General features: G+C 39.0%; 1 protein-coding gene across 3 annotated transcripts in view; it reads left to right on the top strand.

Annotated features, from left to right (window-relative positions):
* The first annotated feature begins 715 nt into the window (after positions 1–715).
* The window catches only part of LOC108885720 (sodium/glucose cotransporter 4-like), a 40,879-nt gene continuing 18,973 nt past the window's right edge, over positions 716–22,621 (top strand). Inside the window, exons 1-9 of one of the 3 annotated variants that reach the window (XM_051067018.1) lie at positions 716–854; positions 1,209–1,280; positions 4,555–4,659; positions 6,024–6,188; positions 6,351–6,456; positions 8,370–8,450; positions 8,677–8,882; positions 12,088–12,223; positions 19,711–19,818. In XM_051067018.1, the coding sequence (XP_050922975.1) occupies positions 837–854; positions 1,209–1,280; positions 4,555–4,659; positions 6,024–6,188; positions 6,351–6,456; positions 8,370–8,450; positions 8,677–8,882; positions 12,088–12,223; positions 19,711–19,818 (997 nt within the window). In that variant the 5' untranslated portion in view covers positions 716–836. The remainder of the gene's footprint in view (positions 855–1,208; positions 1,281–4,554; positions 4,660–6,023; positions 6,189–6,350; positions 6,457–8,369; positions 8,451–8,676; positions 8,883–12,087; positions 12,224–19,710; positions 19,819–22,621) is intronic. The other 2 variants (XM_018680140.1, XM_018680141.2) reach the window with 2 other exon arrangements.

Raw genomic sequence — 22,621 nt, 5'->3', positions numbered from 1 at the left:
TTTCTGAGTTTATGTACCTGTGGGAACAATACCTGGAGTTTACCTGTGGTCTTACCTGTTTGTTGGAAGTGTGCTTTGTGTTGACACTCTGGGTGTTCTGTGAATGAAAAACAACTGTGTGTGTGTGTGTGTGTCATAATAAAGCACCACCACCATGAAGAGATACTGGTCTTCTGTCATTCTTTTCGTGTCCTGACCAACACCCATCTTGTGTGCTGTAATAACCTCAGAGAATCAGCATTAGATCCCTTACCTCAGCTACATTAAGAGATCATATATCGCTCTAACTGAGACAAAGAAAGTGAGGACAACTATCATGATTGACTGAGACCACCTCACTCCGCCTTTAAACCTGACTATCCTCAAAGTGAATAAAAACGTAGATTACACGACCGCCTGCAAAGAAACCTGCAAGAAGCTAAGTTTGCCGAGACAGAAAGTCTGTGAGTAAACTCAACTAAAACTGAACCGCTGAGACACTGGCAGAATCCTGTTAACCAGAGACACAGCCTCCGGGAGGATCCACCTAGAGATTAGATAGATATAGATAGATATAGAGATAGATTATAGTTACAGGCTAAAAGATTTGCCTCCACCAGATCACTCTGCTCATTTTACTGGCAGATCAAAAACAGACTCTTTTAGCCCCTTTAAAAGATTCGAATTATCTATGTCTGTGTCTCTCAATGAAAAGAAAATGTTAATGGAATGCTATCTTCTGTACTTGACATGCAGGCAGCAGCACCTCTGGTTTCACCACTGCAGCACCTCCCAGCACAGGTCTCAGTGTGGATGCTGCTGACATCACTGTGGTTGTCATCTATTTTATTTTTGTCATGGTGGTTGGAATCTGGGTAAGAAGTGGCTCAACTCACTTTACATGTACAAATTATTTTTGATGCTATTAAAGTATCATAATATGTGCTCAGAGGAAATATGCTAAACTCTGGATAATACCTAATATAGAGCCAATTTGGGCTTGAAAGGTTTCAATTTTCTGGATTTGAAAGAATCTGCAAATATCTGCATTTTAGCATGTAAAGAACACTGAAATTGTGGGAGCTCATTAATTTAAGTTACCAGAGTCACAGCTGGTTATCCAATGTGAAAATGTGGATTTTTTTTTTTGGTTGTAAATGTGTAATATTGTAGATGAGAGCACATCAATTGTTAGTGTTGTGTGATCTTTACCCCTGTCTCTTCTATAGTCATCAGTACGAGCCAATCGCAGCACTGTAGGGGGCTACTTCTTGGCTGGCCGTTCAATGACCTGGTGGCCTGTGAGTACTTGTGTTTCCTGGTGTGCACAATGTTTAGTTCCAGGTACCACATTAATGTGTTAATGTACAATATATACTGTCAACATAGAGTAGCCTACTGTTCTATTGTCTGCATTCATGTCCTGTTTTGTACTTAATAGTTACAGTCGTCCTCAAAATTATTCATACTCTTGCTAATTTTTGTGATTTTTTATCTTTGTGATGAAATGACTGCATATTTTCAAGTTTGTTTATGAGTTATATGTGACCAACAAGTGAAGACAACAATACAACAATCGATGCCAGCGAACCCATTCATTCAACATGTACAGTACTTCCCAGTTAGAGAGAGAGCAAAACCCCAGCAAGCTTCAGCAGGGAGCAAACAAGCCCAAGCAGAGTAAAACAAGATAAACACAAGATTAATATGTGCAGTAAATGTCTGAAGTTTCCACCAAAATTTATCTTAAATAGATTGCAAGGAGAGAGCCCAGAGGAAAAGACACTCAAAGAAGAAAGTGTTTCATTTATTTCTCCTAGACAATTGGAGGTGTGTGTGAAACCTCATCGCACTCTAAAATGATTATCAGAGTTCCACAACTTTTGTGCCTCTTCTTGATCTCAGGTCGAGTTATCAGAGAGCTCTCTCTATGAACTGAATCTGTTCTCATCCTAGCCCTCTGTTAAAGTTAATTCATGCATCTCAAGCTGAGCTCAGACAGAACAAGCTTGGGAAACAAAAGAGTGATTCTCACTTCAGCCTTGCTTTATTGTTTGTCTGTTTGTTTCTCATACTTTTCTCCTAAAATTAACTAGGAGAAATGGGTGAGAGAGGACAAATAGCAAGACTGGAGTCGTACTTGAGACTTAAAGGAAATACCTTGCTAAGCTCTGCAAACACAAATAAGTAATACTAGAACAGGTGACTGAGGCCTCAGAGCTGCAGCAAAGCAGACTGTCAGCCAGGACAAATCTCAACACCAGCCTCATGTTCATTTAGTCCATTAAACACAGGTAAAGGCTCAGTGCAAGTACAAGACTAAAGACTAAAGACAAAGTTCCTACATTTAGTTAAAGACTGGCCAAAGAGCAGGTGTTCTTCTCCTCTACTGAACTCCTCCATTTATATTATTAACATTACTGAAGAAGAAAACCAGAATCACATATCTGCTCCTCCTGAATTTTAGGAGAAAAGTACGAGAAACAAATAGAATCTAAAATGAAGTGAGCTGAAGTGAGAATCACACTTTTGTTTCCCAAGCTAGAGAAGAGCAAACTTTGAGCAGTAAAATTTTCCTCTGGAAGTGGTTGGACTTCTACTGATGATGTGATGACTTTGTGTTTTACATTCTCTTTTTGGTTGTTTTTTAAGCACTCGATGATTTATGAGAGAAACAAAAGAGAAATAGACATAAGGTAAAACAGACAAACAGGAGCATCTGATCATCAGTCAAGATGCCAGATCAGCTGCACCTCTTCATCATTTTGTACAGTTAAATGCTCAGATCTCATCACAAGCAGTGATAGATAAATAAATAGATAAATAAAAACCACTACCTGGCTGGGCTAACATTTTATTTAATCCGGCTGATAACACTTGATAACACATATGATTCAGTACACAAATATGGTACACATGCAGTAGTGTGACATAAATGCATGGGGACAGAGAGTGAGAGAAGAAGTGAAGAAGTGCTCTGTGCTGCTGAGCTTTGGCCCATAACAACATAACTAAGAGATAGTTCAGGAGGTTCATCAAAGAGGAAAGTTTTAAGCCCACTCTTAAATTTAGAGAGGCTGTCTGCCTCCTAAACCCAAACTGGGAGCTGATAACTGATGGCTCTGCCTCCCATTCCACTCTTGGAAACTCTGGGAACAACAAGACTGCATTTTGAGAGCAAAGTATTCTGTTGGGATGATAGGGTACTATGATGGAGCTTGGTCATTAATGACTTTGTATGCAAGGAGAAGGACCTAGAACAGGGAAGCTAACACAGGAGAAATGCAATCTCTTTTTCAAGTTCCTGTCAGTGCTCGTGCTACAGCATTTTGGATCAACTGGATGTTTCTCACAGAGTTATTGGGACCTTGTAGTAATAATAAGGAATGACAATAGTCCAATCAAGAGGTAACAAATGCATTTTCAGCATTCTTTTGAGACAAGATGTTTCTAATTTTTATAATATTGTGCAGGTGGAAGAAAGCTATCCTCAACAGCTTTTCTGAGGTGTTTAGGGCCAAGTACAATAACTGTAGTTTTGCCTGAATTTAGAAATAAAAAAAGGTCATTCAAACACTGGGGGGAGAACTAAGAGGGAACTAACAGGGCATAAACAGGATGATACACAATAACTAGTAGTAGTAGTAGTAACTGTGTTTGTGGCAAAGGACATGTACTGCTCAAAAATACTCCAAGATTCCCTCCAGTAGAATTGGAAGCCAAAGTAATGCCATCCAAAGTAACTATATGATTAGATAATCTTAGGATAATTTTTTTATGTGCTTATATGCAAATACAGTAACTCAGTGTTACCTAACAACTGATACCCAGTGATAGGTAAAAATCTAATTTAATTTCAATGCTGGGGTTTCTTAGGAATGCTTAACCAACCTTTGGCACATTTAACAGTATATTGATAACTGTCTGCCCGGAGGCATTGTTGTACACAAATAGTTGATTGTTTTGACTGTCTTGATTTGCTTCATTTTTAAAAAGCTATGCTGCCCTGATGCTAGTCACCATGATAGTCAGACAATTGTGAGTGCTATGTCACGGTGGCAAAATGTTTCCTCAAACAGATTGAGGATATGAGGGTTAATAGTGTTGTAGTTGTTCCTTCTAGATTTATAGCTCTCAGTACCCACAGCTCTTGGAACAGACTAAACACAATTTAGTCAGCTCTTATAGGAATTCAAAGAGAGAAGGCTAACTATGACGATAAAATAGTCTGTTATACTGAGTAGGCTTGGTCTGGATTTGGGGTGCAGTCATCTGGGATCTGGAACCTGGGAACTTACCCATGAAAGAATAATTTTTTTCATGTGATATTTGCTTTTATGACACAGACAGAAAGTTTTATTTGAATTATTCTGGATGAAGAAGTGTGAGGGCCACTTGCAGGTCAGGTCTGTTATCTCTATGTCCCTGTGGGCTAGTTTTACATATTTGTTGGTATATGTACTCGGAAAGTATTACTGTGCAATTCACAGGTTGTGATTTAAATTATTATCAAATACTGTCTGTTTAAGCAAATATAAACTTTTGTTGTTACTGTGTATCTGTGTATGTTGACAGATTGGAGCCTCACTGATGTCCAGCAATGTTGGCAGTGGTTTATTTATTGGTCTAGCAGGAACAGGCGCAGCTGGAGGCATCGCTGTTGGGGGATTTGAATGGAATGTAAGAGACATGGTCTAAGACTATATATGATGCACATTGTCAAAAAGCTCAGTATCAGTGTCATCAGCCCATGGAACCAGTCTTTTCAGTCTTTTCAGGAATTTTACATGTGTAAATGTAGTTTTTTTTTTTTTACATTGATGTATTGATAGTTTTATTCAAGTAAAAGCTGTAAATCTGAGCAGATTTACAGCTGTGCTATACTCTATACTACACTCTATTTCTCAATGATTGACTTTAATCTTCAGTGTGGGAAAGTGACTCCTGCTTTTCAGTCACCTTTTAAGAGTTGCTGAGAATGTTTCTTTATCTTCTTGATGTAGGTTTTTGGTATCTGTATTATTATTATTATTTAAGCCCTTGATTACACACATCTCCATTAAATCAATTAAAAACCAGCTAACTACACCAGTGATGATTTATGTCAGGCTTAGACTACAGGAGTTTTGGGCTGCTTTATCCCTGATCCACCCCTCCTGGCAATTGGAGGAGAAATCTGATGTGGGGCCTTGGTCTGTACTGATGTTCAACCCAGATTATCTGCTAATGAGGGAATTACAGATCCAGTCTTGACACCACCCTAATAATATCAAACATGATTGATATTTAGGAATCTGGAAGATTATGACTATGTCTCCAAATTGCCTGTAGGCATGAATGTGAGCATGCATGGTTGTTTATCTCTGTATGTCAGCCCTGTGATAGGCTGGCAACCTACAGGATGTACCACATGTCCAGTGTGTCTACTGGGACTGGCTCCAGTCCCCTAAAACTCTCAAAGGACCCTAAGCGATGTAACTAATGCATAAATGGATTATGATGAAGTCAGTCTTGGAGCAGCTGACTGTGTTGATAAGTAATAGTAAACATTCTAACCCTTGAGGCTAATGTTAGCTAGTATACTACTGTTGACAGATATTGAAACTGACAGTTGAAATCTCACCTCCAGTTCTCACTGGGGAACAGACACCCCCTGTTGACCAAATCTCCCCAACCATCTAATCCAGACTCGTTTAGCCTTTTGCCTTTGTTTTTTTCCTCACTGCAAAGCACTGCTAATGTTAGAGCAAGTATTTTCAAATCTATGCATGTTTGAGATTAGAGAGAACATCTGTGAAGTTTCTCCTTTTGTGTGTGATGCAACCAGCTCTCAAATTTGATTTTAAAATTCCTGTAGTCTCAGCCTGGCTTTAGCGGTGTCTTATGACAGTGAAGTAGGCAAATACATATTTGTGTAGTTTCAACCTACACAAAAGTATTACATTGTCTGCTACACTCAATATATTAATAAAGTAAAAAAAAAAGGACAATACCAATACTGTTTTTTGTGTTTTTATAACCTGGGCATGTGTGTGTTTCTCTAGGCAGCCTGGGTCCTGGTAGCTCTGGGTTGGATTTTTATACCTGTCTACATCTCTGCTAGTGTGGTGACCATGCCTGAATACCTGGCCAAACGATTTGGTGGCCAGAGGATACGCATATATATGTCTGTTCTTTCACTGATCCTGTACATTTTCACCAAAATATCTGTAAGACATGCACACACACACACACACGCACACACACACACACACACACACAATTTATTCATTTGGCAGATTCTGTTGTCTATTGTCATGACACATACTGTAAAGTGGGGTACAATCCAAAACATGGTGGAAAAAAATTTGTCTCATGTGTGTGTTACCCAGACAGATATCTTTTCCGGGGCATTGTTCATCCAGGTGTCATTGGGCTGGGATCTTTACCTGTCCACAGGCATACTACTGCTGGTTACTGCTGCTTACACTGTGGCAGGTAAACACACACACAAACACTACCATTACATACATTACCACTGGTGGATGAAGTGAATAGGATCTCCAGGATCACGACAAAGAGCCAAAGCTGTTGACCTAGGCTCCAAACTCCCCAGATCCCAATCTGATTCAGTACCTGTTGGACCTGCGTAGTATAGGTTCCCCTCATACTGGCAAAACAGCTCTGACCTGTTGGGGCTTGGACATGGGATCTCTGGGGATCTCCTGTAGTGTCTGGTACCGAGACATTGGCAGCAGATCCTTTGGGTCCTGTGGGTTGCAGGATGGGGCCTCCATGGATCTGACTTGTTCTGGATCATCCCACAGATGCTGGATCAGATTGGGATCTGGGGAGTCTGGAGGCCAGGTCAACAGCTTTGGCTCTTTGTCGTGATGTATGGTATAGTATGGTAATGGTATATGGATGTGTTAGAGTGCTTCGTGCATAGAGCAAGCACTGTATGAATGTGTGTGTGAACGGGTGAATGTGACATACTGTGTAAAGCACTTTGAGTGGTCAATATGACTAGAAAAGCGCTATGTAAGTACAAGTCCTTCCATTTACAAGTCAAGCTACTGCGCTAGCTGCAGTACAGTTGGATTGATGAGTAATTTGAAATTCTCTGCCAGGTGAAGTTACTTCCTTGTTAGCTGAGCAGTAAATCAACAGGCCTGTCTTCAGTCACTGTAGGTCTGTTAAAACAATCTAAACCACTAACTCTTGCTAGTTTTTATTCCATTATGTTGCGGGGGCTGTCTGTCCCCATAAGACAGACAAGTCCCCATGATGTGAATTTGTAAACAGACTTAGGCCCCAACAACATTTACTGATTCTGCTTGATTTTACTATAACCAATAAGTAGAGAGTATCTTGTCTGTACTACTTTTGTTATTTTGTTGATATGTCAGTTTACCTTGTTGTTATTTCTGTATGTCAACTTAGAGCAGCCTGTAAAGCTATGTTCATCTCATCCACTTTTGTCACCAATTTTGACCCCAATTTGAAAGTACACTTACTAGTTAAAAGTAAGATTTCCACTAGTAAGTATTTTCCTTATCAGCAAATAAATATTGTTTAGTTATCATAGAGATGGCTCAGTTGTCATCAAGTGACCTAGTGTGTTGAACTGTGCCTAAATCAGGATATTCAGAGTCAACTCAGAGCTGGCACTTCACACTGGACAAAGGTAGTGAGTAGAGGAAATTGTACTGGTGTCTAGTTCAACAGTAATTTAGCTCAGTACAGTAGCTGGGAGCATCATAATGGCAAACAGGGACAAGCTAATGAGCAAAGACATGGTAGTGACCCTACACCTTGGTTAATCTGTTATTTATCTGGGGATAAAACGGCAGTGATGATCAGAGCAGTATGATTAGCTGTGGCATCCAATGATTTCTAATAAAAGCCTGTATCAATTTGTTAAAGCATTTCCCGAGAAAGATGGTCTCTTGTATTCTTGCTAAAGCCTCCTCAGGCAGGTGCCTTGCTCCTCCGAAACAGAAAACTGTGATGTCCCTGATTATGGTGAACCAGATTTAGCGGGTCACCTGTTTATGGGCAAATGAGAGGCACTCAGATGATGTTGTCTGTTTTGTCCACTGATGTAGTGTTCCCCACAGCTGTTGCATGTAATGTTGTGATGATGTTATTCACCACTCTAGGCTTCCTTGCAGGGTTGCTCCCGACAAAGCGAATAAGTGGACTAGGTGTCATTCAATTCAACGATTTAAAACAATGATCAGAACAACAAAATGTGTTGATCCTATCTTACTTACATCATCTCTAAACAAACTGTCTGATGGCAGTTCCTTGTTGAATACTGCTTTCTGTTGCCCAGGAAAAAAAGAATTATCCTAATAGTCAGCATTAGGTAATACTCACTAAGTGTGTGTGTGTGTGTGTGTGTGTAGGTGGTTTGGCAGCAGTGATCTACACTGATGCACTCCAGACTTTGATCATGGTTGGGGGAGCCTTTGCACTAATGTTCATAGGTATTGCACACACACACACACACACACACAGTATATAAAGGGTCCAACATGCTGGAGACAGGCCTTGGCATATGATGATAATGCCTGATTGATTGAAGCACTGTATTTTGAAATGACTGATGTTTTGTACTGAATGTTGTTCAATTGATATTTTCATGTGAAATATCTCACAGAAAATAACAATTCACTGATATTAGAGTGTGTGTGTTATTTGTACATTTTCAAGCATTCTCCAAAGTTGGCTGGTATGAGGGCCTTGTGAACCGTTATATGTCAGCTGTTCCCTCAGTGACGGTTGCCAACACCACTTGCCACCTACCTCGTAGTGATGCCTTCCGCATGTTCAGAGACCCCGTGTCAGGGGATTTACCCTGGCCAGGACTGGTGTTTGGGCTCACGGTACTGGCTACTTGGGTCTGGTGCACAGATCAGGTGACTTTGCTTACGCTATTACATCACACATGTACATCGAGTATTTGACTAAGGGTTGGGGGTGTCTATGTCCATCTGTGTGGTATTGTGGTGTCAGCAGTCTCTGGTGAGAAGATCTTGTAATGACCTTGCCACTTGAGTTGATGCCAGTGCTTCCTTCTTAAGTCCTCCATCAGGATCAACAAAATCCATCATCAGTGGCTCAAATGGTCCCTGTGGTTTTGGATGAGCTTGCAGCAGGATGTGAAGTTTGTTTACCAGTGTTACTTTTAGCACATTGTTTTAAAATGTCTATAAATGAGAAACACAAGGACTAATATAATTAAAATTTACCCTGAAACTTTGACCAAAAAATAGTATCAGCACAAGAAAATACTTACAAATGAATGAGATACTTACAAATACTTCCAAATGTTACAGTGTTTGGTGTTTAACAACAAAAGGTAACAAATTTGTAACAAATGTAACAAACCTAACAATCAACTAACTCCCCACACTAACTAGAAAATAAGAATTCTGTTAAACTACAGGGTCAAGCAAAAGATAATCACTAATCTCCCTAACCACAAAAAAAGGATTAAGCATGATTAAAAAAAAAAAAAGATTACTGAGATTACACTGAAACTATGTACAACAAGCACAAGATATCACTTATAAAGGCCTCTGCAACGACATCAACTCCACAGACAGCTTGGGGGCTAAAAGGCAGGGAACACTGATTCTGGCAGGTTGATATAGAGGTCCTCTGACAAGGAAGTGAAGATCACCTGAGAGTGATCACGAGGAGTTTAAAGTGAGGGTCTTCCAGGCACTCAATGAGGGAAAGAGGCAAACCTGAAACACACAGTTATGTTTAAAAGAGCTGTCTCTCATAGAGGAAAAATGAGTGGACATTTCACAAATAAAACAGCTTTTACAGAAATAATCAGCAAAAACAGTAAAACCAAAGACTCTTTACAGTATTTCCCATCCCTACTTTGGACACATAGTCCAAGCCATGGGACCATGTGGTCACATAAAGAAAACAGGACCTGGGAAGAGCAGGGAACCTAGCCAGGCTAACATAAACACCAGAATCATCTGGGATCCAGTCATCTCACTGCCATGATTTTCAATTTCAATTTTATTTATATAGCACCGAATCACAACAGAAGTTATCTCAAGGCACTTTTCATATAGAGCAGGTCTAGACCATACTCTTTAGATTAGTATAATTACAGAGAGAGACCCAACAGTTCCCATCACCTGGGTGATGATATTATTCCAAGTTCAAAATATCTTTATTGATAAATTAGTTTGCAACCAGGATATACAAAAATGCATGTACAAAGACACACATAACACCAAAACATGGACATCAACAAACAACATGATATGAAGTGCAGAGGTCAAGTCAAGCAATCTAATATAGTAAAATACTATCTGTCATTTAACAATTGAATGGCAGCAGGGACAAAGTCCTCATAATTGGCAACCTAAACCGATTACCAGAGAGTAACAGTTGAAACTCTGTCCAAAGAGAGTTATCTTGGTACTCCAGAAGGGAAGGTCTCTTCCCTGAAATCTCATTAGCCTCTTTGATGAGATGACGGAGCTTTTTTTTGTTTTTGTTTGCCAGAATCAAATTTTCATGCCCTGTACCAATGGAGAACATTAAAACTGATCCAATAAAACCTCTATAGCAAAGAGTTTTTCTTCAATAGAGGAGATAATCCTCTATCTATCCTCTAAAACTCTTCAAAAAAGTTTTTGTTGGAAATGTTTTTGTCATGGAAGCAACATTAGATTCAAAACAATATGTATACCCAAGTATTTATACCTGTCTACCAGCTCAATATTGTCACCTTTGATGCTGGTTAGTTCAGGATTAGGATGTATTTCTATTAGTTTTAGACATGCTGAATTGGTGAAAGGACTCATCACACCAAGACAAAAAAAACACATGCTCATGTTGGAAAATCTGGTCCATGTAATTTGTACTTTTTTACTCTCATCTCCTCCCTAAAACATGACAGGATCATGGAACAATACAACACAACAAGTTCCAGCTGTTGAGAACATTGGTATTATTGGTCTAAATCACATCCATAGAATCACATTTCAATAATAAACAGAACTATTTCATTAGGGTCCTTGCACCTGTCAGTATTTGGGCCCTAATTACTGAATTTCCTTTTACCTGTTTGTACTGAGTTCTACTAACCACGTGGCCCACTGATCAATTTAATTGTCATGCCAAATTATACATAATTTTACTCTCTAGAAAATAACTGTTTTGTTTTACATCTAAAAAGCACATTTTATTCCTTCACACAGATGGAATTTCAGTCTTGCCAAACAGGTATTAATCTTGTCACACAGGTTTCTTTTTTGAAATTGAAATTATTACAACTGTAACTAAACAGACAGAACTAAGAAGCCAACACAACTAAGAAGTCATAAACACAGAATCTTAGATATTTTACATAGACTCAGGAATGGAGCATGCCTGTCTAGGCCCCAAAGGTCTCAGGAAAATTGAGAACCAATCTGGTTTGTCTGAGTTGGTATTTTCCTGCATTCTGTTCGCCCTGAACATCTGACTAGGGCTTCAGCCAGGGACACATCCATCATCCGATCCTTGTCACCAAATTGTAAAGGAAATCAATTAAATAAGTTTCAATCCAACTACTGAGTTCAAGACTCCTTAACTACATGCAGCATGGGAAGCAGTACATAACTGTAAGCTTCAACAGATAGAACAGGAACTTATATACTTGTGTAATTCCCCTCCCACACAACTGTCACATCTCTTGGCTTTTAGTTGGTGTGATAAGGCATAGCAAGACTGCTCCTAAAGTTACCTCGACCACTTTCATTCCATTCTCCATACTAATGCCAAACAAGGCACTTCCTGTTAGTTAAGCTCTTGTAATGCTGGTTATAATAGACATACAAGCCCACGCACAATAGAACTATATGGTAATTTGATTACATAGTAAAATGGAATTACTTATATTACTAGATCATTTTTAAGCATGATACATGGTTTAACAATTTGATTTATGCTGTTGATACATGAGGTAGGAAGTCAGTTGGTCAGTAAATTTCCACAACAGGAGTTATTCAGTTATGATGGTTAAGGTTAGGCTGGTAAGTGCATTGTCCTCATAAGTACAAAAAGACAAATGTATTTGTGTGTCTGTGTCTGTGTGTGTATGTGCAGGTTATAGTCCAGAGATCTCTGTCAGCCAAATCTTTGTCGCACGCCAAAGCAGGCAGTGTGTTGGGAGGCTACCTCAAACTGCTGCCCATGTTCTTCATTGTCATGCCAGGCATGATCAGCCGAGCGCTGTTCCCAGGTAAGTCTGTCTCTCTCTCTGCTGGACTTTCATGTCAAAGGCTTTTTATGCTACATTTTCATTTTTTACTGTCTCATTATAGCACATTTTTAAGGATTGTCATTTAACCAAGTATATTTCCATTTCCAGGCAGGCGTTAGTGTTAGGAGCTCTCTATGGAGCTTAGCCCTAAATCCTTTGAATGAGTCTGGGGTCACTGGTCAATCAATTATTTCTGAGGTCGTAGTTTACAGTGGTGTTGTACCAGACCACATTATATTTAATTTATATATAATTAATATTTTTCCTCCCCCATGTTTGGATATGAAAACATTATAAACTCCTCTCAATACAAGGCAGTGCAGTTTAACACCAGTGAAAACTACAACCTCAGTAATAAACATATTGCCATTCAGTTCAAGGTCAGTGCCTCTAGGAAACCTCATGTTAAATTGTTTCATGTTTCATTAAAATATTTCATGTTTTTAGTGAATATGTAAACACAGCTCTGTAAGGGTTTGTCTTACTCTAAAGAACCAAATAATGCATTTAGACAAATGCCTGTATGCTCATAGCAAAATTGGATCTTCAGAGTTTATCCCTGGGGAATGGTATCATGGGGTCCTCTAGAGTTGATTCTTCTGAACTGGCCATTTGATCTTTGACTTGGTAGTATACTAATCAATGTGCTAATAGATGGCCTGGTTTGAGAGTAGAAGTTCATATCTGTTTCTTAGCACTAGATGGTGGGAAGGCCAGAGAGGAAATGGAGGTTCAGGTTATAATTGACAGTGACCTCACTTACCTTAGTGCGGTTCCTGGTACATTTTATTTATTTATTGTGATAGCCCCATCACAGATGCTGAACTTGAGGATACTACACCAATAAAAGTTTATGATATTTTAATGTTTTGTTCAGCAAGGTAATCTACACAAACAAACAGCACTGTGATGATTTTTGAAGCCTAAATACAATCACTGGAAGTACAAAGCTAATGTTAGGAGATAAACAAACTACAACATGACATCAACGTCACCATGACTAAGCTTCCAACTTGTGATTTCATTTAGCGCTGACCTCTTCTACAAAATCCTTTCTTCTTAGAAAGTTAATAATAGTTTGCAAGACCTTGAATATAAACATGAGGCCGTAAAGATGGACTGGTGAATAGATCAGTTTTCATGTGTGGTTTATAACCTCTGTAGTCTCATTTAGCCAATTGTCAGCAACTGCCTGATGCATCTAACCAAAAACCCTTAAAAAAAATTTGGGGGCGAGGAAACCAGGAATGCTAAAATGCCAACTTACTTCCGGGTTTTAGGACTAATTTCTGCACCACTCCATAGACCAGAACCATGGATGTATTATGAGAACTGGATGCAGTACCACCACTCAGCCTTGCAGCCAATTTTTTTTTCAGTGGCCACTCATGGTACTACAACGAGAAATCTCCATGGGGCCCAAAAAGCATTTTCTCCATAGGCCACCATTGTAACAGAGACGCCTGTAAAACTGTTGACAGGACACCTCCGGCTATAAACATAGTCAATTAGGACTTTTTCTATATTTTTAAGCCATGGAGTTTTAATATTTTTAAAACCTTTCAAAAGCTCAGAAAAAGCCCAGAAAAGTCATGTTTCTCTGAGTCACATCATGACTATGTGTGGACACTCTCGCGCTCATGTTGTGTCTCGGGAACACTGATCCTTGCTAGCTTACAGCGAATGCTGTGTGACTGGTAAGACACTGTAGGTGATTTTTCATAACTTCTATTGTAAGTTTTTTTTAGGGTATTTTAAATTTGTAAGTCATTTACCTTATATGTGATAGTTGTGTCTGTGTATGCTGACAGTGTCTTTTTATATACGGCCTCTGGTCTCATCCACTGATGACTGAAGCTCATTAAACCTATCATTTGTTCAGAACAACCACATTTATTTATTTATTCAAGGCTTAAACTGTCTCAGTGTGGTAAATCCTCATCATGGGGAAGATCGTGGATGGAGCTGGGTGCAGTGATGAAGCGGGAACTGGCGTACCTCAAACTGAAGTTCCTGGGGATGCTGATCATCTTCTCCTCTGTCGCCCAGAGGCGTCAATTGAGGACTGTTAACCTGGGACAGTTAGATACATTGAGTAAAAAAGTATATTTCAGACTCTTTAACTCATTATCAGTGGGCAGTGAAGCTGCTGTAACTAACTGCAGTAAACATATATGTTACTGGAGCATACTCATTCGCTTGGCTATTACACATTATATGAAGCTCATGTCCAGTTCATCAGAAAACAGTCACAAATTAAAGAGTTTTACCTTCAGATATTTACACTTATGTTTATTTTACAACATTAAATACAATTTGAAATTTAATAGTATTTTTAAATAAATACATGAATAATATTTAATCTAATTTATTCATAGTGAATGTAGCTGTGGAGAACAGTAAAACAATAGACAGAAGAAATAACACAGGAAATGAACTACTAACTAGCACTGCACATATGAATATGCCTTTTAACATAAAAAGTTAAAAATGATTTGTCATATACAGAATCACTCTCTCGTATAAAAAATGCCCAAAACAAATTAAATTACTGCTCACCACGAACCACAATATTAGCAATTTCAGTGTTTAATACTATCTTACTTTATGGATCATTAACTTCACTGATGGTTGCTGTTGTCATATGCACAAAACATCCATGGTTTAAAGGCAGGCTAGTCCTGTTTAAATTTTATTACACAGTCCGCTAGCATAGCACTCACAAACGAGCCGCGCCAGGCCAGGATGTGGTTCACTTGTTCTCGTAACCCACAGGCATGATGGGAGTAACACTACTGCACCTATTCAGTGGGCCCCATAACACGGAAGTAAACCCGGAAGCCAGAAACTTTTTTCGGCGTATGCGCCAGGTGATCAACTCTGATAGGACTGAGTGGCCATTTTCGATCCGGTATCCAGCTCTAAAACATCCACGACCAGAACCTTATGATTATGTTGCAGTGTAGCATGAGGCAAAACAGGAAATACTGGTGACTAACACCAATCACCCCAGAGTAGAAAGCATTTGGTAGGAGGTAAATTTTATCAATCTAATCAGTCTGATATCTGAGATCGTGATTTCTCTGAGGCGCCATCAACCCTGGTCCAATCAGCGGCTCCCATTGCACTCGACTTCCTTAAAGAAATATCATGGGAACAAGTGAAAGGCACCCCCCCTCAGACAGGGAGGGAGAACAGCAAAAACAGACAGAAATCAATATTAATACTAATACCAATACCAATACTAATACAGATTATGACCCAGGGTCGTAAAATTAATCTGGAATGCTTGCACGCATATCACATATTCACCCTCTACCATAACATATACAATACCAATACAAACGTAAATCTCAGCCTATTACTTGCAAATCTTAACACAATAATGCTGGTTAATTGATTAGACAAAAGAATAAATGTTTCCTAACATTATTAGACTTAGACAGACTTTATTGATCCCTTTGGGATGACTCCCTCAGGGAAATTACGTAATTAATTAAAAAACGTTATTAATAAAGAAGTATCGGTGTAAAACAGAAGGAACAATCATTTATTTCAAATGGCTGTGAGGAACATTATGAAACGTATACGTATTAAGTATGTGGTCAATAGATGGCCATATAGTTTTATGACAGATATTTGAATGAATTCCTCATATTACTATCTTAGCCAGGCAATATCATAGAAAATTCTGATTTTCACTGAATCACTTGTAAACATTTGATTAATACAATGGAGTATTTTACAGAATGCCTAGACAATTATTTCAGATATAAAGAGAAGTGTGGGCATTGTTGGTCTAGATGTTATTTATGGCCAGAGATAAACAAGGAACAGAAGACCGTTAGGTCTGTAGATCTCAGAGATTCCAGTCACTGTAGTTCTTTACATGTTACTCTTAATCTAAAGATTTACATGCCCTTTGTTTCTCTTCATGCTTGATTTCTCAATCAGGGAGGTGCAAATATCTGGCCTGTAATCATAGTGGAATGTCTGTCCATCGTCTATAGAGTTATGTGGGTACAGGTGTACAGGTCAGCCAGTCTAGTCCCTCTGATTAATATTAACTTTGTCAAGGTACACTCGCAGTCATAGAGGGTAAATGACTGTATGTCTTCAGACAAATTCACATTTACTTCAGCAACTGCTGAAAAACAAGCCAACAAAACTTGCTCACTAGCATTAGCTAACATGTATTTATCAATGGTGGGCTTTCAGGGCCAGCAAGGCCTTCTCTGCTTGCCTAAACACTGTCACTGAACTATATTTTTATATATATATTTTTTCCCATTAATACTATATGTACTAAATTGTTCCCAATGATGAAACCTTGCAGATCCTAGCCTACCATGATGTCGGCATGTTTATGTAAGGGAAAACACCCCTGCAATGTTGTTTATTAATCTTCAAGATAAGAGTATGGGGTAAACTTAAATGGCATTTTAAAAAATCAACATAAGGAGAAACCTGTTCCTTAAATATTGTTTTATATTTTGCCAGTATGGATACATAAATGCCCCCTACAATGTTGTTTGTTATCCCATGGGGTGTGTGATTATTTCTTAAAACCTTCAAGATAAATGTGAGGGGTAAATTACATTTTTAAAAAATCTACATAATGATGAGATTAACATGTTCCTAAAATGTTGTTTTGCATTAGTCTGTGTGGATACAAGAAATTTTCATACCTAATGGAAATATTGATATGGCATCATAATTATGCTTACTTATGCTTATTGAATCCACACTAACTAACAAGAAAAAAATCTCTAACTTGGCACTACATGTCAAAAAGGTTGCAAAGGTTGAATCACAACAAAAGTCATCTCAAGGCACTTTTCATATAGAGCAGGTGTAGACCGTATTCTTTAAAATAGGTATTTAATATTTATAATTTAATATTTTTAATATTTATAGGTATTTAGTATTTTTATTTAATAAATAGCACTGCTGCGATTGCTATAAGACATTTTTAGTTAATCATTTACCTTGCTATATCTATTTACTGTAATGGTACGATTGTAATCATTACTGTCTATCAGCCACCAAAATCTAAATATGGCCTTCTTGATGAATTTTCTGAGCTACAGTCCAAGGTTTCCATCAACTATGATTGTTTAATTTTCTCTTGTGATTTAAAAATCATGTTTACAATCTGGCACACAGTGCCAGAAACTTAAATATATTGGATTCATTTGGACCCATCCACAATAAGGGGCACACTCTAGACTTGGTCATATCAAAAGGACTTGATGTCCCGTGTCATGGATATTGCTAGCTCTGATCATTGCTGCACATTCTTATGATATGACTGTTTTCCTGTACAACAGAACAACAACAACAACAACAAAAAACAGACAATTAAGAAACAGTTTACCAATAATAATACAATTTAAACATGTAAGAAAAGGTAACGTAACATTACCAACTGAGGATCTTGTGAACCACTTCACCTCAAAAATATAAAATACTGACAAAATTGTATGTGTTTAAACTGAAAACATAGAAAAATGAAAAAGCCACTGGAGAAATGGAGTGACAGTTCTTTGTGTCCACTGGAGACCTTGCCTTTGCTAAAGTGGGTATTATGTGTGGAACACCCCAAGGTTTGATTCTTGGCCCAACACTATTTAATCTTTATATACTCCCACTCACATGTTATATAGAAATTCTAAATAAATTACCATTATGTTATGTCAATAATTATGCAAATGAATCATAATGGTACATATCCCTCTCTCCTGGTGACCTAGATCCCATACATTTTGGATGTACAAAGGCTCAGAAACAGGAAACTGCAGCTCATTTCTGTTCTCTGTCTCTGGAGAGCAAAAGTGAAGCAGGGAATCTGCGATTTAAATTTCATGAACCATATCAATCATCTCACAAGGTCAGCTTTCTACCATCAAAAACATATTTAAAAACTAAGGGACTTTCTATCAAAATAAGATTCTGAGAAATTAATTCATGAATTTATAACAAGTAGACAAGACAACTGTAATGGTATATTCACTGGCTTCCAAAAATCAGCTGTTTGGAGTTGGTTAAAAATGCAACTGCACCTTTCTCACTGGAACTAAAAAGTCTGAACTATTACACCTGTTTTCAAAACTGTGCTTTGGCACCCTGTTGAAGATAGAATACAAAGGCCTTGCACCCCATTATACAAAAGACATGTTAATTAGATAGACCAGCAAGTCCAACACTCAAGTCCACAGGCCATGGTTTGTTAACCATTCCTGGTGCTAACTGTGTGGCAGGGGAGGCTGCCATGAGCTTTTATGCCCCAAGTAGATAGACCTGAGAGAGGCACTAACACTGAACACTGTAAAATGCAGATTAACCACCTTTTTGCAACAGTGGGAATTCTCATGTGTATGTATGTGTATGGGTGTTGGCACTTGTGTGGACATTTATGTGTGTGTATTTTGTACAGCTGATATTTGTATTTTCTGCACCGATTTTGTATAATTGTACCTGCTCATGCAAACTTATCTTCAGCACTTGCACTTTTATGATTGTATTGTTGTTTTAAGTAAAGCACATTACCTTACTCTGTATGATATGTGCTTTAGAAATAAAACTTGACTTGACCACTGTTTTACTTTCACACGTCGTATTAGTGTGCACTGCACACTTGTGTCCTGAGAGGTGCACAACATGAAATACTTGAGATCTGTGAGACACTTCATACCTTAGAGGTTTGCACACATTATACACTCAGGAAAAAAAACACTTGAGCCTCCTGGCACTTCACTACTACTCCAGTGACAGCACTGCACAATAGAAGGGCTGTGATAACCATTCTATCAGAGCTTAGCTCTGATCATTCCATTTAAAACACATAGTACCTACACAACTATTATTGGGGTTTAGCAAATAAAATAACTAGTGTGATGAAGCAAATAAGCTGGACAGATAAGTGTAAATGAATCATTGATAACTCTGACAAATGAAGACACATTTTCATGATGTTTTTTGCCTTAGAAAGATAGAGGTGCCCCATTGCCTTGTTTTTTGACTGGAGGAATTGCTGTGAAAATGTAATTGATTGGACTTCGCTTAGAGGCACACACCTGTGTATATACTGTCTCATAATTCACACTGCATGTCAGCACAAATACCAAGCCAGGACAAGGGCATAAAATTGTTTCTAAAGCTCTGAATGTTCCCAGGCGTGGTCTCCCTAATGATGAAATAACAGGAGTTTGGAATCTGTAGGACTATTTCTAGATTTGAATTTCTAGCCAAACTGAATAACGGGCAAAAAAGGCCTTTAAAAAAAGAACATGTTACTTTGTCATTATAGGTTACTGAATTTTATTGATGGGCAAAAAAGTCAATTCAAAATTAAATCTACAAAAATAAAATTGTACAAGGGGTTTCAATACTTTCTGATGCCACTGTAGCTAACTAAGGTTTTACATCTTTTATTTTCTCCCCTTTGTGCTTGTGTATGTTTGTAGATGAGGTAGGTTGTGTGGATCCAGTGGTGTGTCAGAGCGTATGTGGAGCTTCAGTTGGCTGCTCCAACATCGCCTACCCGAAACTAGTGGTAGAGCTAATGCCTGTGGGTGAGTTACACGCACACACACAAAAGTTGTTTTCAGTCCATTTCAATGTTGGACCCCTGCAGTAAAGTAGAAGAGGACAGCATATGTACATTCAATGCAAGCTTTTGGCAAAAGGGACTCACCATAACTTGAAGCTTGGTCTTAAAATAACTTACATACAATTGCAAGCCAGAATCCTTTGGAATTATCTGCAGTTATGTATAGATTTGTGTTCAGATACGGTCAGATCATCATCTAAGTTACAGCTATGAACAAACACAACTGTAATGTATTTAACTATTAACCGAGAAGAGCTACTCTGAGTTATTATACAGTAACTTCAGAAAGTATTCAGCCCCCTTCATTGTATTTTATGCAGGTTTATGCGAAAAAAAATCCTCATCAAGCTACACTCAATACTATGGAATTTTTTTAAAAACAAAAAACTGAAATATCACACTGACATAAGTATTCAGACCCTTGATCATTTTTGAGACATACACCTTGACTGGGGTCCACATGTAGTAAATTAAATTGATTGGACATGATTTGGGGAGGTTGAGAGAACTGCCTGTAGAGCTCATAGACTGGACTGTGTTGCATCAGGGGAAGACTATGAATAATCTGCTGCATTGAACACAGCACACAATGGCCTCTAGTTCTTAAATGGAAGGAGTTTTGAATAGGACTTTGTAGAGACGGGGGAAACTGCTAGAAAGACAACCGTCACCGATCTGGGCTTAAAGGCAGAGTATCTGGTCAGAAGCCTCTCCTCAGTGAAACTTTGCAAAAAAGCACCTAAAGGTTGTCCTCCTAGAAATTCCTCAGATCTCCACACAGGATCTCTGGAGCTGCATTGAAGGTTCTTCAGTGCAACAGATGTTTTATGAAGCCTTCCCCAGGTCTGTGAATTGACACAATCTTGTCTCTGACCTCTGCAGGAAGTTCTTTCAAACTCATGGCTAATGTCTAATCAATTGAATTTGGACTCCAATCAAGGTATAGAAACATCTCAAAGATGATCCAGAGAAATGGGAGGAATTCAATTCAATTCAATTCAATTTTATTTATATAGCGCCATATCACAACAACAGTCATCTCAAGGCACTTTTCATATAGAGCAGGTCTAGACCGTACTCTTTAAAATAGGTATTTACAGAGAGAGATCCAACAAATCCCACCATGAGCAGCACTAGGCGACAGTGGCAAGGAAAAACTTCCTTTTAAGAGGCAGAAACCTCGAGCAGAACCGGACTCAGGGTGGGCGGCCATCTGCCTTGACCGGTTGGATTAAGAAGGAGAGAGAGGGGGGGAGAGGGGGGGAGAGGGGGTAGAGAATAGCGAAAGAAGAACATAGCATAACACAGGTTCCATATCAGATGTAAGGTGAGGCCAGTAATACAGCAGTAGTAATGATAGTAGTGATAATTAAAGTATTAACTGTTAACACAGCAATACAACTAATAGCAGTGTAAGTAATTCCTAATCATAACAGCAGGTGTTGAGTGGAGTTGTAGGAGCAGCAGGAGGCTTGTCATCACAGATCAGACTCTACAGCTCCAGAGGCAGAAATACCTGCAGAAAGAGACCGAAGAGGAGACAGAGACGGAAGAGCACAATACTACAGGAAAGGGAAGATATTGAGTTAGTAACATGTAACATGGGATATATTGAGTTGAGAGAGAGGGAGAGAGAGAGAGAGAGAGAGAGAGGAGCTCAGTGCATCATGGGAGATCTCCTGGCAGTCTAGGCCTATAGCAGCATAACTAAGGGATGGTTCAAGCCTGAGCCAACCGTAACTATAAGCTTTATCAAAGAGGAAAGTTTTAAGCCGACTCTTAAAGGTACAGAGGGTGTTTCTGCCTCCCGGACTGAAACTGGGAGAAGGTTCCACAGTAGAGGAGCCTGATAACTGAAGGCTCTGCCTCCCATTCTACTCTTGGAAACTCTGGGAACCACCAGTAAACCAGCATTTTGGGAGCGCAGAGTCCTGGTGGGATTGTAGGGGACTATGAGATCTTTAAGGTAAGATGGAGCCTGACCATTAAGGGCTTTGTATGTGAGGAGGAGGATTTTGAATTCCTGAGCTAAATTTTAAGTGTCACAGCAAAGGGTCTGAATATTTATGTCAATGTTATATATGGCTGATTGGGAGCAGAACAAAGTTGACAGGTGGTTGCGGATCTGAAGCGGAGAAAAGGGAGAGAGCTGGTAAGTAGTAATCCAAAAACAGGTAAGTAAAAAACAGGATACTCTAGAGACAAGTGTTTGATTGTAGCGTTTATCGCAAAAGGATCCTTAACTGGACTGGCTTGAGTTGAGAAACACTTTCTCAATAGAGAAGGGACCAATGAACCAGGGAAAGTTTATTGGATTCAGTTAAAAAAGGGGAATATTCTGGGTAGACAACCAGATGAACTGATCACTTCCAGACCTTCCTGCACCTGTGGATATGATGCTGGACAGATGGCAAGTTCATCTGCCTGTGTGGGGAAAAGCAGAGGATGATAGCCTAATGAGGCTTCAAATGGTGATAGTCCAGTGCGCATATTAATGAGTTATGAGAATATTCAACCCAAACCAGATGAGTGCTCCAGGATGATGGGTCAAAGGCTGCCACACAGCAGAGGGCCAAATCCAGCAGCCTTAGAAAAACGGTCCACCACAGTGAGAATGACAATGTTACCCTTGGAAGGAGGGACACCTGTAACAATGTCTAAAGCAATGTGGGACCAGGGTCTCCCATGAACTGGAAGTGGATGAAGCAGTCTAACGGGGGCCTGGTGTAGTGTCTTCCTGTGGGCACAGGTGGCACATGCAGCCA

This window comes from Lates calcarifer, unplaced genomic scaffold, assembly GCF_001640805.2.
Source record: "Lates calcarifer isolate ASB-BC8 unplaced genomic scaffold, TLL_Latcal_v3 _unitig_1009_quiver_891, whole genome shotgun sequence".
NCBI classification, from domain to species: Eukaryota; Metazoa; Chordata; class Actinopteri; family Centropomidae; genus Lates; species Lates calcarifer.
This window is presented reverse-complemented; position numbering and strand designations above follow the sequence as displayed.